Source organism: Mirounga leonina, unplaced genomic scaffold (assembly GCF_011800145.1).
Source record: "Mirounga leonina isolate KUSES-001 unplaced genomic scaffold, KU_Mleo_1.0 Mir_55, whole genome shotgun sequence".
NCBI classification, from domain to species: domain Eukaryota; kingdom Metazoa; phylum Chordata; class Mammalia; order Carnivora; family Phocidae; genus Mirounga; species Mirounga leonina.
This window is the reverse complement of record NW_023270816.1, coordinates 2,097,229-2,114,824: the sequence shown is the minus strand read 5'-3', so window position 1 is coordinate 2,114,824 and position 17,596 is coordinate 2,097,229. Positions and strand designations below refer to the sequence as shown.

General features: G+C 37.0%; 1 protein-coding gene across 6 annotated transcripts in view; it reads left to right on the top strand.

Annotated features, from left to right (window-relative positions):
- The window catches only part of LOC118001978 (protein SERAC1), a 59,102-nt gene that overhangs the window by 7,978 nt on the left and 33,528 nt on the right, over positions 1 to 17,596 (top strand). For 2 of the 6 annotated variants that reach the window (XM_034992201.1, XM_034992196.1), the window contains exons 1-5: positions 9,902 to 10,344; positions 10,914 to 11,005; positions 13,482 to 13,518; positions 15,801 to 15,937; positions 17,089 to 17,178. In XM_034992201.1, the coding sequence (XP_034848092.1) occupies positions 10,292 to 10,344; positions 10,914 to 11,005; positions 13,482 to 13,518; positions 15,801 to 15,937; positions 17,089 to 17,178 (409 nt within the window). In that variant the 5' untranslated portion in view covers positions 9,902 to 10,291. The other 4 variants (XM_034992197.1, XM_034992199.1, XM_034992200.1 and 1 more) reach the window with 4 other exon arrangements.

Here is a 17,596-nt window from a genome sequence, read left to right as displayed (position 1 = left end):
AAAAAAAATGAATGAAATTGATAAACCTCTAGCCAGACAGGCTAAGAAAAAAAAAGAGAAGACATAAATTGCCAAAATCAGGAATGAAAGAGAAGGCCTCACTTTAGATCCTAAGACCTTAAAAAGATAATACAGGAATATTACTTAAAACCTTTTAAGAAGCAAAGAATACCAGTTCTACATAACCTTTTCCAGAATATAGAAAAAGATGGAATACTTACTAACTTATAAGACCAGCATTACTTTGATGGGAAAATGAAAGATTTCACAAAAAAACCCTAAAGATTAATATCTCTCATGTACAAAGACACAAAAATCCCTAACAAAATACTAGCAAATCAAATTAAAAATATCTAAGGTATCATTACTTCAATTTATTCTGGAAATATTAATGTGATGTATTAACAATCACATATTCACCTTAATAGATGCACAAAATGCTTTTGTCGAAATTCAGCAATTTGGGAATAGAAGGGAATGTCCTCAAACAGGTAAAGGACATCTACAAAAAAGTCTACAGCTAACATCATCCTTAATATGATGAAAGACTGGGTGCTTTCCTTCTAAGATCAGGGACAATATAAGGATATCTGCTCTCACTACTCCTATTCAGCATTTTACTGGAGGTCCTACCCCATGAAATAAAGCAAGATTAAGAAATAGAAGGCATATAGATTGGAGAGGAAGAAATTGAACTGTTCTATTCACAGGCAACATAATTGGGTATGTAGAAATCCTAAATAGTCACCCCCCCCCCCCAAAAAATAAAAGTCCCAGAATTAATGAGTTTAGTTTAACAGGTCACAGGATATAAGGAAATACACAGAATCTATCATTTTCATATACTGGCAAAGAACAACTGGGAATTGAAATTAAAAAAGAAAAAATCCTGGAAGTATTATTTACAGTTGTACCAAAACCCAGGAAATAGGTATAAAATTTTTAAAATACCTGGCAATGTTTGTATGCTGGAAATGACCAAACATAAGTGAAAAAAATAAAAGATGACAGAACAAATGGAGAGGTGATCCATGTTCATGGATTGGAAGACTCAGTATTAATCACAAACTCAGATTTTTTTTTTTTTTGTAGAAATAAGCTGATTCTAAAATTTATATGGAATGGCAAACTAGGGTAGCAAAAAATTTTTGTAAAAGAACAGCCAAATTCAGAGACATTACTTAATTTTAGGATTACTATAAATCTACAATAATCAGGACAGTGTGGCATTGGAAAAGATTGGGTCAACATATAGATTAGTGAAATATGTAGTAGTAGACACATATACACATGATCAATTATTTTTTGGCAAAGATGCAAAGGCAATTAAATGAGGAAATGGTAGTCTTTTCAAATGATTCTGAAACAATTGCATATTTGTATGCAAAAAAAAAAAAGAACCCTGATCAATACTTTCACACTATACAAAAATTCACTTAGAATGGATCATAAATCTAAATGTAAAAACCTAAAACTATAAATCTTGTAGAGAAAGGTATAGGAAAATATCTTGGTGACCTTGGGTTAGGCAAAGATTTCTTTTATGCAACAGCAAAACCATGATCCATAAAGTAAAAAATTGATTAATTTGATTTCATCGAAGTTGAGAACTTCTGCTTTCTTTATGAATTTATTCATTTGAGAGAGAGAGAGAGAGAGACAGAACACAAGTAGGGGGAGAGGCAGAGGGAGAGGGAGAAGCTGACTCCCCGCTGAGCTGGGAGCCCAATGTAGGGCTCAGTCCCAGGACCTGGAGATCATGACCTGAGCTGAAGAGAGATGCTTAACCATCTGAGCCACTCAGGCGCCCCAGAGAACTTTTGCTTTCTAAAAACACAAGTTAAGAGAATGAAAAGACAAGCCATAGTTTGGAAGAAAATATTTGCAAATTGTATATCTAACGAAGATCTTTTATCCAGAATATATAAGTATTCCTAAAAGTCAATAAGAAAACAACTGGGGCGCCTGGGTGGCTCAGCCGTTAAGCGTCTGCCTTCGGCTCAGGTCATGGTCCCAGGGTCCTGGGATCGAGCCCCACATCAGGCTCCCTGCTTGGCGGGGAGCCTGCTTCTCCCTCTCCCACTCCCCCTGCTTGTGTTCCCTCTCTCGCTGTGTCTCTCTCTGTCAAATAAATAAATAAAATCTTAAAAACAAACAAACAAACAACCTTGTTAAAATGGACAAAAGATTTTAACAGACTCTGTACGAAAGAATAGAGATGGCAGAAACAAAATATGGAAGGAGCCCAGATGTCCATTGACAGATGAATGAATAAAGAAGATGTGGCACATATATATAATGGAGTATTTACTCATCAAAAAAAGGATGAAATCGTGCCATTTGCAATGAGGTGGATGGAACTAGAGAGTATTATGCTAAGCGAAATAAGTCAGAGAAAGACAAATACCATATGATATCACTAATAAGTAGAATTTAAGAAACGAAACAGAGGAAACATAGGGGAAGGGAAGGAAAAATAAAAAGATAAAAACAGGGAGGCAAATCATAAGAGACTTTAGAAAACAAACTGAGGGTTGCTGGAGAGGAGTTGGGCAAGGGGATGGGGTAATTGGGTGATGGGCATTAAGGAGGGCACTTAATGTAATGAGCATTGGGTGTAATGTGCAACTGATGGATCACTAAATTCTATTCCTGAAACTAATAATACACTATATGTTAACTAAATTCAATTTAAATAAAAACTAAAAAACAAAAAGAAAAGAAAATAGGGCAGATAAACACATGAAAAGATGCTCAATATCACTGACCATTGAGAGGATGCAGGTTAAATCTATAATGAGCTATTACTTCACACCTGTTAGAGTTGGTAAACTAAAAGCAACTGACCATATCAAGTATGAATTAAGTTGCAGAACAACTGGAATTTTAATAATTTACTGGTGGGAATATAAAATGGTACATCCAGTTTGGCAAAATTTGGCAGTTTCTTATAAAGTTCAAATACATTTACCTTTTGACTCACATCTAGGTTATTACCCAAGTGAAATGAAAATTTATGTTCATACAAAACAAAACAAAACCTGTATGCAATGTTTATAGCTGAAACAATCCAAATATCCCTCAGCTGGGGAATGTATAAGCAAACTAGTAATACCCGTATAATGGAATAGTACTAGCCAATAAAAGGAATGAATTACTGATATAACAACATAATTCTCAATTGCATTTTGCTAAGTGAAGGAAATCAGACTCATAGGCTACATGCTATATGTTTTCATTTATATGACATTCTTGCAAAGGTAAAACTAAGGTCAGGAAAACAAATCAGTGGTTTCCAAAACTGGTATGGAAGAGTAGTCCTGTAGGAAAGTGACACACAGGTTAATTAACTGGCTCATAAGCATATGTCTAGTTGTATTTTAAAATATACCCAGGATTTTGTTTTAATCATGTATTTTTAAGATGACAGAAAGACAACTACATTAAGAGGTATTATTATTTGTAGTTCCCAAGAGGAGGGGCTATGCCATGCCATGCATGGCCACATGGAGAAGTATTAGGGTTGGTCAGGAGGTAAAATTGAGGGGAAACCACTGGCCAGAGCCTTTGTTATGGAATTTGTTGGAAGGAATGGATGAGACAGGATAGGCAAGTTGAACAATTTTAGGATTGGCTAGTTTGAATAATTTTGGTAGGCTCTGGGCTATAGGGGTGGTCCCTAATTATCTGATAACTTGGTCCTGGATTGATTTAGGGCAAAAGGAATATTGGCTTGGTGTGTAATGGTTAGATAAAGGAGGTGTTTGGGAGTGCGGACTATGGATTAGTTGGTTTGCATATGGAAGATGTGCTCACAAGCAAGTTGTTTACAATTTCTAGGAATTAGCTAAACCTGGGTCCTGAAGACCCCAAAATGTCAAAGCATTATAAAAGGTACAATCAGTACAGGTTGTTAGTGGAGCTGGGTTTGACACTAGGCAGCATGGTTCTACAAAGAACATTCTTAACCTCTTTATTATTTTTGCCTATAAAGAAAGACTTGCAATGGATTTCTCATGAGCAACAAGAAATATCAGATGAAATATCAGTGGAAGTATCATTGATGTGCTGGAAGAAACCATCTGTTAATCTAGAATTCTAAACCCAGCTAACTGTGTTCTAAGAAAGAGGGTGAAATGCAGCATACTCAGACATGCTGAGAGTGAGAGTGCTAACTACATGTAGGCCTTCATGAAAGAACTACCAAAAGATATAACTTCATCAAGAACGATTTGAACCCAGAAGGAGGTTGTAGATGTAAGAAGCAATGGTAAGGAAAGAAATTGGCAAAAATGTTGGTAAATATTTGACTGCTTTTAAAAATGACTCATTTGGGAGGATAACAATATTGCTTAAAGTTATACTTTATCTAGCATGTTTAAAATGCAATTATTTTCTAAATGAATAGAAATAAATAGTATAACTTTAAATCAGTTAAAGGATAATAAAACTTGGATCTGTCCAACATACAATAAATGTAAATGGATTAAATTCTTCTATTAAAAAACAATTTTGAAATTAAATATGAATAATACCAAAAGATTATAAGCATGATGGGGAAAGATATGATAGTTAAATCTTGTTAAAGAAAAACTGGTAAGGACATACTAATATCATATGAAATAGAAGTTAAGGCAATAAATGTTAATAAAGAGGGCACATATAGGATGATAGAAGGAGTAGGGTAGTAAGGTTCTAATCATGAATTTGCATGTACATAATGACACCTTTTCACATCATGATAAATGATAGTATTCATTTGGCTCACCAACTGGGGAGTTCTGCATTAGAGGGTAAGATATATGAAGGCAAGGACATAGTTTTCATGTTTATTTCTATACCTCCAGTGCCTGGAACACTTCCCAGTTCATAGGGACTTAGAGAAGTATTTGTTGAATGAATAAATAATTTAAAGAAATAATGGATAGGGGAAGTTGACAATACACAAGCCATTATGAAGATTATTAAAAACCTCTCTCGGGTACTGGTAGATCATAGAGACAAGAATTAGTAAGGCTGTAGAAACTTTTAACAATATGCATATCAAACTTGATATAATGGATATAACTAAATTCTGCTTTTAACTAAGAATAAATTTGTGTAATACATTTATAACTATTGATTATTACCAGCTAGCAGAACAAGTCTCCACAATTCCAAAGAATCTGTGCTATATAGTGCAATAAAAAGATAATCTTTAGAAATTTCATGTTTGGAAACTAAAAACAACCCTAAACAACCCATGGATTGGAGGAAATCATAGTGGAAATATCAGGGCTTGTGAAATTTAGATAAAGCAAAATTTAGAGGGGGAATTTATAATCTTCTTTTTTTTTTTTTTTTTTTTTTAAGATTTTACCTGTTTATTTGACAGAGCAAGTGAATACAAGCAGGGGGGCAGCAGAGGGAGAGGGAGAAGCAGGCTCCCTGCTGAGGAGGGAGCCAGACACAGGACTCGATCCCAGGACCCCGGGATCATGACCTGAGCCAAAGGCAGACGCTTAACCAACTGAGCCACCTAGGTGCCCCGAGGGGAGTTTATAGTTTTAAATTCATTTATGAAAGGTCAAGAAATGCTCCTAATATATTAGTTAAGCACTATTGAAGAAGTTAGGAAAAGGACAGAATGAACCCAAAGAAAGAAAGAAGGACATACTGAAGAGCAGAAATAGGAAATAAAATAGAGATGATTGGCAAAACCAATAGATAATTAAAAAATTAATAAATTTTTCAATTACTAAACTTCTACAAGACTGCCCCCCCCAAAAGGTACAAATAAGCAATGCCAAAAACAACAACAAAAAGGTAGACAATTTTAGGCATGAAAAAGATCTAGAATAGCATGAACAATTTTATGCTAATGATTTTGAAAACTTAATTGCCTATTTTCTTGAAAAATACATATTATCAAGACAAATTCAAAAAGAGAAATATCTAAATAAAACAGTAATTGTAGAAATAAGTGACAAAAAAGCATGTTAGCAAACAGATACAATGTGTGGACCTTGTTTAGATCCTAATTGTAGCAAACCAATAATACTAAACAAAACAAAAGTTTATTAAATAATTGAAACACTCTTGATATTTGATGATAGTAAGGAATTTGTTTTGACATATCGTGGTTAATTTTTTTTTAAGGAAACACACTAAAGTATTTGCAGATTAAATGATAAGACATTGTAGATTTGCTTCAAAATAATGGGGTATGGTGGTGGTGGAAAATGAATGTGGTTTTTGGTATAGCTTACACTGTTCAGTACAATAGCCACATGTGGCTATTTAAATTAAAAATAATTAAAATTAAATAAGATAAAAATTTTAGTTCCTTAGTCACATTCCATATTTTCTCACTGGTAGTGCAGATATAGGAAATGTCTATCATGCCGAAGTTCAATTGTATAGAGCAGGTATATATGAAACAAGATTGGCCACGTGTTGGTGATTTTTGATGCTGATAAGATCCACTTGATTTCTCTCTCTACATTTTATACATTTGCATGTGTATTTTCCATGAAAGGAAGAAACAGAAAGGAAAAATGTGTGTGACCCTTGTGAGAAAATTACAAAAGGTCTAAAAAACTTGAAGATGTAACTTTTCATGAATGGGGGGACTCTATGTAATATGAGTTCTCCCCAAATTAATATGTAAATTCAATTCAGTGCCAGTCAAAATCCAATAGCCAAGACAGTCCTAAAAAGAATGGGAATGGGAGGGCTCACTCTAGAAGCTATCAAGACTTATTTTAAAGATATAGGAATTAAGAAAGATGTTACTTCATTGATGTAAGTTTAGACAAATAGATAAGTGGAGCAAAATTGTCCAGAAATGAACCCTAGGTATATTAGATCTTGGTGTATGGAGGACTCTTCTAATCAGTGAGGAAACTATGGTCTGGTAATAAATGGTCTTAGGATATTTGGTTTTACGAATATGATTATTTGATTTTAGACATTCTGGGTTTTAGGTGTTTGTGGTACTTAAAGTGGAAGTGTGCATTAGGCAGTTGAATATGTAGGCACCTGCAGCTTAGCAGACAGCCCTGGGTTAGTTATAGAAATTTGGGAATCACAAGCTTATTGTAGAGCTTTGTGAGGAAAAAACTGAAATTTAAGAAACAAAACAAACTGAAATTACTCAACCAGAGAATATAGCATGAGAGAAAAAGAGGAGCATAGATGGAAGCCCCTGGAACACTAATATTTAAGGGCCAGGTGGAGACAGCAGAGCCACCTGGCAGCCCAGTGAGGGCAGGGGCTCTGCTGTCTTATTCATATCTCAGGTTTACATTCCCAACAGATGATAGGTGAGGTGCTCAATAAATGTTTGTTGAATGAGTAATGGGATGGAGCAGCCAGCAGTGTGAGAGTAAAACCAGAAGACCGGGAGTCATAGTAGCTAGAGCAGGAGAGAGAAATGAAATGTTTCAGAAAAAGCAAAATGATGCCTGAAAAGTGGATTTAGGAACAAAGATGTCACTCACTGATGACCTTCAGGAGTGCTGTGTCAGTGCTAGAGAAGGACCCTGGAGAACAAATCTTAGGAAGGAAGGTGCGACAAGAGGCACTTGGATCGAGGGACGGTTTTTCCCCCCTAGTCATTTGTTTTTTGTTTGTTTTTGTGTTTTGTTGGGAGAACATTGGAAATCCAGTATTTAGGGAGGAGGAATAGAAAGCTGAAAGAAAGGGAGTGAGGATCAAGAAGAGAAAAGCAGCTAATTAATAAATCAAGGTCCCTGTGGAAGTGAAAGAGATGAGACCTAGAATAAGATTTCCCCTTGGAAAGGGAATAAGATCTTTTCCTCAGAAACTGGGAAGAACAATGCAGAAGAAGTTCCATTTTGAATCTGGAAAAGGCAGTGTAGATGAATATAGATGAATAGACATTTATAGGCCAAGATGGATTTATCAGGGAGTTATGAACCTTATGCTTTTGGATGCCTTACTTGCATGGGCCCCTTCGAGTGCTATGAGTTACTAGGAGTTGTAATGTCCTGGGGGGAGAGGGAATGCCAGATTGTAATCCAGAAACATTTTTTTTTTAAAGATATTATTTATTTATTTATTTGACAGAGAGCACAAGTAGGCAGAGCGGCAGTCAGAGGGAAAGGGAGAAGCAGGCTCTCTGCTGAGCAGGGAGCCCAATGCGGGGTTTGAATCCAGGACCCTGGGATCATGACCTGAGCCGAAGGCAGCCGCTTAACCGACTGAGCCACCCAGGCGCCCCCAGAAACATTTCTATACAAGTATTTCTGACATGCTAACAAAATCTCAGAAGAAAGGTATCAAAATTTCTGACTCCAGTCATTTATTGTGTTATCTTTTCTCATCCTAAATAACTTTTATTTTAGTACCTAATTTGGTATTTGTGATTTTGTGTTTGTTTTTTTTTTTTAAAGCCCCCCCCCTTGAATAAAAGTTAAGCCCCTCAATACCTGGATACATCCTTGCTTGTAGGTAAGGGGGCAGAAGTTGAGGGAGTTTACAGTTTTAACTTTCTCAGTCAAATAAGAGACAAGATCATTTGAGAGGGTAGAGGTAGGAAGGAGGCTTAGAAGGGTATGTGGGTCATTTAGAACAGTCATTGTGGGGATGAGGAGAGAACTGATTAAGAACAGCAGAAATGATTCTGAGAACCCACTCCCAATTTGTCTTTTATTCTCCCTGAACCACTCCCCGACTCTCCCCCACCCCCACTCCCACCCCCTCCCCTGCACCCCATTTTGGCTCTCAATGTGTAGGAACAAAGAAAGCATATTTCAGGTTAGGGTTGCGGGTTACTAGAAAGAGGAGGGGTCTAGGGGTGCCTAGGTGGTGTAGTCTGTTGAAGCATCTGACTCTTGGTTTCTGCTCAGGTCTGATCTCAGGGTTATGGGATTAGGCCCACATCAGGCTCTGTGCTCAGTGCAGAGTCTGCTTGAGTGTCTCTCTCTCTCTCTCAAATAAATAAATCTTAAAAAAAAAAAAAAAAAAAAGGAGGGATCTAGTACTGTTGAGGAAGGAGGCAGAGAGTGATGTGTGGGAGGGAAGGACAGCCAAGAGACTGGCTGCTCACTCCCAGACAAGTAAGGGATGGAAGGTTAGTTGGGGCTGGAGAGCAGAGAAACCATCAAGACTCTGAGCGAATTGCTAGAGAGTTAGAAATGGAGCGTTTTATTCTGGAGAGAGCTGCAAGGGCCAGTGATGTCATCTGAGGAAACCCAGAAGGAAATAAGATGAGGACATATTTCCAGTAGACTTAGATTTATTCCAGGATTTAGTAGAAGGGAAGCCTGCCTGGGCTGGTTGGGGGGCAGGGCGGGGATGCGGGGGGAGGATGTTTAAGTTAACAATGTGAAGCTTTTTAGGCCAGAGAAGTAATAGCAAAGAGTATTTGTATGATGTTTTACAGTTGATTGCTTTCATAGTGTCAGGGTTGAAAGAAGCAATAGGTATTTTTGCTCTGTATTTTTGTTTTACTTAAATTGTCATGTAGTAATTAAAATGCAAATCTGTACACAAACTCTAAGTAGTTTACATTGCATTCTGCCCGAGTTTCATGAGCATCTACTTCACTGCAGTCTTTATATCATTTTTTACAGTATCCTTATGTCTCATGGAGTAGTAGTAGCAACCCATTAAACAAATGAGAAAATAAGAAACAATGACCTTTAAAATAGTGACCTTTACAAGTTTACCTCTTGCCTAAACCAGTTTGCTTAGCTATCAATTGATGTGCTGGAATTACAAGAAAAAATGCAAAAGCTTTTTATTTTGTGTTATTTCTCTCTCTCTTTTTTTTTTTAAAGTAGGCGCCACACCCAATGTGGAGCCCAGTGCTGGGCATGAACTCCCAACCCTGAGATCAAGACCTGAGCTGAGATCAAGAGTCGATATTTAACTGACTGAGCCACCCAGGTGCCCCTATTTTGTATTATCTCTAAGAGACATTTTTTAGATATTTACACCAAGTAATTTCCTCGTTATCCCTATAAAGCTGCTAGAACTTTTTATATGTTGAACCAAAAGACCTTTTCTCACATGAATTCCTCAATGCGCTTTTCTTCTTTTCCTTTATAGCAAAAACGAAAGAAAAAAGTCTTATCCAAAGACAATCTGATATGATTCTAGAATACTGAGTTGTTCTAGAAATGATTGCATCATATTTCAGTCATCTTTACTTAGTCGATGAAGTAGTTGAACGACAGTTCTCCTTCTCCGAAAGGATGCCAACAGTTAACAAAGATTTTAAACCATGTTGGGTACCATCCTGAAGGAGCTAGAGGAGAGCTAAATACTTCCATGGGTTCTAAGTATGTCTTCCATTTTGAGCGCTTTTCATTTCTGTAGGGCCTTCAGTCATCAAAGGTAAATATAAACACCTATTTGTATACATATATATATTTTAAAAGATACTGAAAAATTTTTAAATTTATATATTGACATTCTGATTAATAATTGGTGTTTTCCTGCTTCCTTATAATCATTGTTCACAGTTGGACTCAGTTTGAAGAAGAATAAAGTACTAACAAAATACTATTCTAGTATGTCTTTTTTTTTTTAAAGATTTTATTTGACAGAGAGACACAGCGAGAGAGGGAACACAAGCAGGGGGAGTGGGAGAGGGAGAAGCAGGGGGAGTAGGAGAGGGAGAAGCAGGCTTCCCACTGAGCAGGAAGCCCGATGTGGGGCTCGATCCCAGGACCCTGGGACCATGACCTGAGCCTAAGGCAGACGCTTAACGACTGAGCCACCCAGGCGCCCCTCTAGTATGTCTTTTTTAAGGATGGGATTTCTTTTTTAACGGAGAAGTTTTTTTCCTGGTCTTGAAAAAATCTAACTGTATAGGCAATCCACTGTGATTGTGGCATTCTTATAGTTAAATGTTTTTAATTAGCTGTCAAGTTAAATTTGTTTTAATTGTTCTAAATACACAGAATGTCCCTGGCTGCTTATTGTGTCATCTGCTGGAGAAGACTAGGAACCTTAACTCCTCCACCCAAAACTACCACATACTGGAGAGATATCAGTGAGTACAGTTTAAACAGTATTTCTAAAGGAAACATTGATAGAATTGTGGCTGAGTTTTCCAGGTGGTCCACAAAAACTTACTTAATCCATGATAAATCTCAGATTTGTTTCTGTCTTTTCTATACCATTGGTGCACCCCAAATTTGAAGGCCAGAGCCATCAGTACTCCTTTTTCTTGGGAAGCTTTTCCCCTCCCGTTTCCCCTCAGATTCAGGCTCATCCTTTCAAACTCAAATATCACTACATTCTCGTTCATTATTAAGTTTGTGCAAAATAAGGTGCCAGGCACATGTATTAGGTTCTGGGAATTCAGCAGTGGGCAAAGATGTTGTGCTTGCCCTATGGGAGGTTAGGATCTAGTGCTGGTCTACTATCTTTATTTGTAAATCTTTGTTTACCTTATTCATTACTAATCTTTATTTGTAAAAGAGAAGATAGGCCTAGATCATGTTTCATTCATTGTGCCAGGTACTATTCTAGGCCCTGAGGATACAATATGGATTAAGACAAAGTCCCTGTTTTCATGGAGCTTCTGTTTGTTCTTTAAGAATAGATCTTTTTTTTTAGGATAGCTCCTTTTCATGTAGAAAATTCTATGATTCTGTATTTTAAATATAAAAAGGGGTTGAGACAGAGAAGGGAGCTTTTCCTCTCTCATCATTCTTAAAGACCAAAGAGTAGTGAATTTACTTTAGGATAGGAGAGTAGTGAATTTACTTTAGGATAGGAGAAAAGCCAGTGAAAAGGAAACATAGCAAGTTGGTAGCAGTAGAGAAGGAAACAAGCTGCTCTCGGGGCCCACAGGGTTGGGCGGGGGTCGGGGGAGTGGGGGTGGGTGGGAAGGAAGCCATCTTAGAATAAAAAATAAAAAATCCTAGAGGAGTCCCACAGTCAGGAAGCTCTGTCACAACTTCTGATCTCATCCCTGCTGACCTCCTGGAACTGTCCCCTTCCCAGTTCTGGAACCACTACTAAGGTCTTGGAGTTTGGGAGGAATGTCCATCTCCCTTGCCTGATGTCTAGAGAAGTCAGTCAAGTTGAGTTCCTTATCCCTCCGTAGGGAGGATAAATGTGTTCTCAGTAGCCTAAGTTGAAACTCTGACAGCAACCTGCAACCTCTACACATCCAGTGAATTAAAGGTTATGTAAGTTTTGCAGGCAGGTAGCAATACCTGACGATTATGGGTAATGTATCTGTAAAGGTTGTGTTCAGTGCATGTTCACTGCATATGGCTTAAATTAGTAAAGTTTTCATTTTTCTTATATAACAGGGAGTCAAGAGAGACAATTTAGAGCAGGAACCACAGATTAGCAATCCTCCTGTCTTCCTGCTCCATTAACTTTATTGTCCTCATGGTCACAGCATGGTTGCTGAATCTCTAGACATCAAGAAGGCAGAAAGGCCAAAAGTCATCTTATGAAGCTGTGTCTTTTTATTTGGGGAGGGATCTCTACTTACAGACTTCCATCTATAGCTGATGGGCTACAACTGTGTTGCATGGCTAGCCCTAGCTGTAAGAGTAAGGAATTTGAATATTTTTAGATAGTAATTAGGTTGTGTTAGTAAGGATTAAGGGGCTTATGTGGATCAAATAGGCAGCTAGATGTGTCTTCCACTAGGAGATTTTTTTTATATTAAAAAGGTTTTCTTTTTTAGTTCCAAACAAATTTATAAGTAAACTGGTAGAATGTAACCAGTATTTTTTTTCTTAAAGATTTTATTTATTTATTTGACAGAGAGAGAGACAGCGAGAGAGGGAACACAAGCAGGGGGAGTGGGAGAGGGAGAAACAGGCTTCCCGCGGAGCAGGGAGCCCGATGCAGGGCTCTATCCCAGGATCCTGGGATCATGACCTGAGCTGAAGGCAGATGCTCAACGGACTGAGCCACCCAGGTGCCCCTGTAACCAGTATTTTTAATGGGGCTATATTCATATGGCACTTAACCACCAACTATAACATAATTACTTTGGGAAAAGTCGTTTTGTGTCCCTGCTTCACAAATATGATCCCCTCCCCGCCCCCCCGTATCATCCTAGTAGTGATAGAGAAAATTCTCCCCTGTCCCTTATTTAACTGGTTGTGAACTAGAAGGAGTCAGAAGGCAAGTTAGCTTCATGGCTGTCTCATTCAGTGGAAGCACCGCAGGCCTGGCAGCATCCCAGGTGCAGTAACACCGGGGTCTCTACTGGTTTGCTGGGGATGACAGAATAAGAGATACAAGAAAGGGAGAATAGTAGGAAGTGAGAATGAGTATGAAATACAGAGTATATTTTTATACCCAGTGCTTATTGTTTCATTTGTCTACATCTGGGGATAGGAAGCCTTTTGGAAAGTAATTGATCATAATCATGGAAAAATATCAGTAACTTCTTATCCAATTATATAATATAGGTAGAGACACTGTTGCCTATTTCCTGTCACATTTTAAAAAATGAAACTCATTACATTGACTTTTTTCCTTTCTTTTTGAAGGAAATATAATAAAGTTTACTGGATCACTTATTTTAGGGTAAGTGTCAACTATGAAATATTAATTGGCTTCTTTATACTGCTATTTGAAATCCCAGTGGAGGTGATTTACAGTAGAATGGGGTGGCAATTAGGTATAGATTTTGGAATTAGGTGGATTAATCACTGGTTTTACCACTTCAGTGTTGTCTCGATCCAGTTACTTTACTATCTGAGAAGTGTCTTATCTTAGGTCCAAGGGTACAATGGGGATTCTACCCACCAGGCACTGTTGCTCTGAGAAAAGCCCTTGACCCATACAGAGCAGGCGCTCACTAATTAGCTTCACATATTAAAATCACATCTTGTGATTCTAAAGTGGTCAGAAAGGTAAAAATTGACTGTAGCCAAAATTATTTTTGAAAACCCCTTAAATCACCATACAGCGCTCGTGAAAGGAAATGGAGGCTGACTGAGAAAACCAGATTGACATCTTCCATCTCATGCTCTTCAGAGGCGCATGCTTAATGAATGGAGTGACTTTCTTCCCTTTTTTTTGGAAGGGGGGTTATATATGTTAATATATGTTTAATACTATTCTGTATTTGTTAAAACTCTTTTTTACTATTATACATATGAGATCATTTATTTATACACACATACATATATAATTCTTAGATGCTGAAATGATAAAGGAGATGGATTTGGCATTTTATTCAAATACCAACATTTCTCCATGACATTAATGTAAGACAAAACATAGTTAGATGACTTTTCCCTTTGGATCATTCCAGGCAAAATATATAGTCATGTACTTTGTCTATTTCACAGTTATGTTCAGGAGTATAGTGAAAATTAATCACATAATTTCTAGTAAAGAATTTTGTCTTTCATGCAAAGCACAATAAAAATATTGAATGCATTTGCTCTTTCTGGGTGCTCAGATAGTACTCTAAGAGAGGAGAGGATTCTGTTTCTCTGGTGCTGGCCAGTGTCTGGCCCTTCTGTCTTACCTGCTTTAACTTTGGGATGTAAATCAAAGGTCAGGAGAATGCTTATATAACTGATTTTACTAAGCCCTGAATCTAGATAGTGCAGCCTTTGTGTCTGGATTTAGGGAGTGTGTAGGTCAGTCTGTTCAGGAAAAAACCCCTTCATTTTGGGTACATAACAAAGAACATTGTATTTCACACCTAAAAATTGACTTTATGCATAGCTCTTAGAAATATGCTGGTGATGGGAGTACAAATTGGCTAAACTTTTTAGAAAAACAGTTTGTCAGTATCTAATAAAGTTGAATAGTATGTATACTGTCAGAAAGTCTGTAATTCTCCTTCTTAGATGAGTATCCTAGAGGAACATATACACATGTGTACAGTGTAGATGTATAGGGTGTGTAACAGGATTGTTTGTAATAGAATCAAACTAGAAATTCCCTGAATACCCATCTGTGGTAGAATGGGTAAGTTGTGGTATATCCATCCAATCGCTGAGTCACATACCATATGAAAATACAAAATATGAACTACTGATACATGCAGCACTGAACAAATGTCACAAACAAGAAGCTGAGCAAAAGAATACATACAGTGTGATTCCATCCTGATGAAGTCCATAGACAAAACTAAGCTCTGTTGTTTAAGGATGCATGTATAGATGGCAAACTATAAAGAGAAACAAGGACATTATTGTAATAAAAGTCAAAATAATAATTAGCTATAGAGATGAGAGAGTGGGTCAAGATCAGGAAGGGACACACTCTGGGCTTCTGGGGGTACTGTTAATGTTCTGTTTTTTGCTTGGATATTGTAATTATTACTGTTCATTAAACAAAAATGTGTGTACATGCATTTATACATATGTATATAAATATAGTGTATGTTATATCCACATTACTGTGTATATATTATGTTTTTTAATAAGAAGGAGGACAATTCCACAACAAAAAGCTTAATATAAAAGTGTGGCTCAATCAACAGGGTATATGTTGAGGAAATTTCTGTTTGTTATGGGGTGCAAATCACTAGTGTATATGAAACTTTTCGTTCAGAAAACATTTTATTTCGTTCAGTGTTTACTAAGCACTTATTTTTGCCATCCTTTTTTTGGGAAATTCTGCCCTTAACCTTTTTTCACCACTTGTAGGAAATATTATTCTCAGTCTGTAGGCTCAAGAGCTCAGCTGTTGTTCAGGTTGAGCCATTCAGTTTATGTGATACTCAGGAATCTGATGAGCTCCATAACCAATATAATTCTGTTATTCTGTCATGTAAAAAAAAAAAAGTGGCTCTTGTGTTACCTTTAGATCACTTATTCATGATGAATTTTTTGTTTCTTTTTCAGCGGTTCTTTATTTCTTACATATGAAGTTCTGGCCCTGAAGAAATCTTTGACATTAGATACTCAAGTAGTAGAAAGAGAAAAAATGAAGTCATATATATATGTGAACACGGTTTCTTTAGATAAAAGAGAAAATTATGGTAAGTTTATGGTAAAGTAATCCCATTTCTGTGAAAAATGGAAGCTAGTTATTAAATTTTAAAATGAGTATTTAAAACACAATATTAACAAGGTAGGTTCAGCTCATTCTAAGAGTCAGCAAATCCTGTGAGAACCAAGTTCCTAAAGAAGTAATTGAAGACCAAATTTTGGACTTCCATATTTAATTCAGGTTTGCAACTCTCCTGTAACTAAGTGAAGTGAAGACTAGCTGGCTATTTTAGTCTAAACTTGGAATTCCATACCTTAGTGGAGGTCAGTTCAGAGGCTGGCCCTCAGTTTAGCAAGTATAAAAACATGATTTTGTCACTTAGCTTAGATATATTCCTGCTTCAAGGGATTTATTCATGCAAACTAAAATCATGACATGGATTCATAAATCTGAATACTAACTTACTAAAGAGGGAAAAAAATCTCTCACAGAGGCTAGAAAACCTGTCTTTACGAGTCAGAACATTCCTCTTCTCTGTATTTAGGTCACAGGGAAACCAAATTAGTAACCAGACAGTTGCTTGATGAACGTGAACTTTTAGAGGAGAGGCGTATCTTTTCATCAGGGCTTGGGTAGCCTGGTGAGGCACTGCCTTGACTTTCAGCTGCCTGTTCCTACACTGTCGGCCAGACTAACCTTGTCTGCTACAACGTTATGTTCTCTGAGTGAGGCAGATTCTACTCTTCCCTTTCTACTGCTGTATAAATCACCATCTGTCCTGTTGGCATTACAGTTTCAATTATACAGATGATTTTTATAGTTTACAATTTATCCATATAGCAAAGCTTCATCTCCATAGTAAGGCATCTCCAAATTTCAGTTTGAGAAGGGCTGTTGTTCTGGAACATTTTCCTGAATGTAGCTAATCCTATGTTGCATATGAGGATTTTGTTAGCTTTAGTTAGTGTTTTTGTTTTGTTTAGTTTTTTACTTTTTTCCTGACTTGGAGAGCAATCTTATTTTGGGATCTAGAGCTCTGTGTTCACATAATGATTTTAGTTGTTTTGATAGTGACACTAAAAGAAAAAATGCTGTTTTATATTTTTTGAAAAAATTTAGTTTATACATTTTTCTTTAAAGTAGTGGAGTGTAGCATTAAGAATATATACTTGGTTTTATCTAAGTTTGTAATCATCTTAGGAATCACCTACCAGGCAAGAAAAGAGCTTCACAAAGCAGTAAGAAAAGTATTGGCAACATCAGCCAAGATACTGTGGGGCCCATTTGCTGGTAAGTATCAAATATTTAACTTGGAGTTTTTATCAATGATCTGAAAGTCATTTGATGATCAACTTGAGATCTTTTTTTTCCCATTTCTTATACTGACATTAATTATAGCTATGGAAAATTAAGTGACATTATTCTCTTGGGCTATATTTAAATTTTTTTTTTTTTTTTAAAGATTTTATTTATTTATTTGCGAGAGAGAGAATGAGAGACAGAGAGCATGAGAGGGAAGAGGATCAGAGGGAGAAGCAGACTCCCTGCCGAGCAGGGAGCCCGATGCGGGACTCGATCCCGGGACTCCAGGATCATGACCTGAGCCGAAGGCAGTCGCTTAACCAACTGAGCCACCCAGGCGCCCCGAGCTATATTTAATTTTAAGGGTGCTTTTAATTTTGATGCCTTGGTCAGTCTTCTTCCTTCC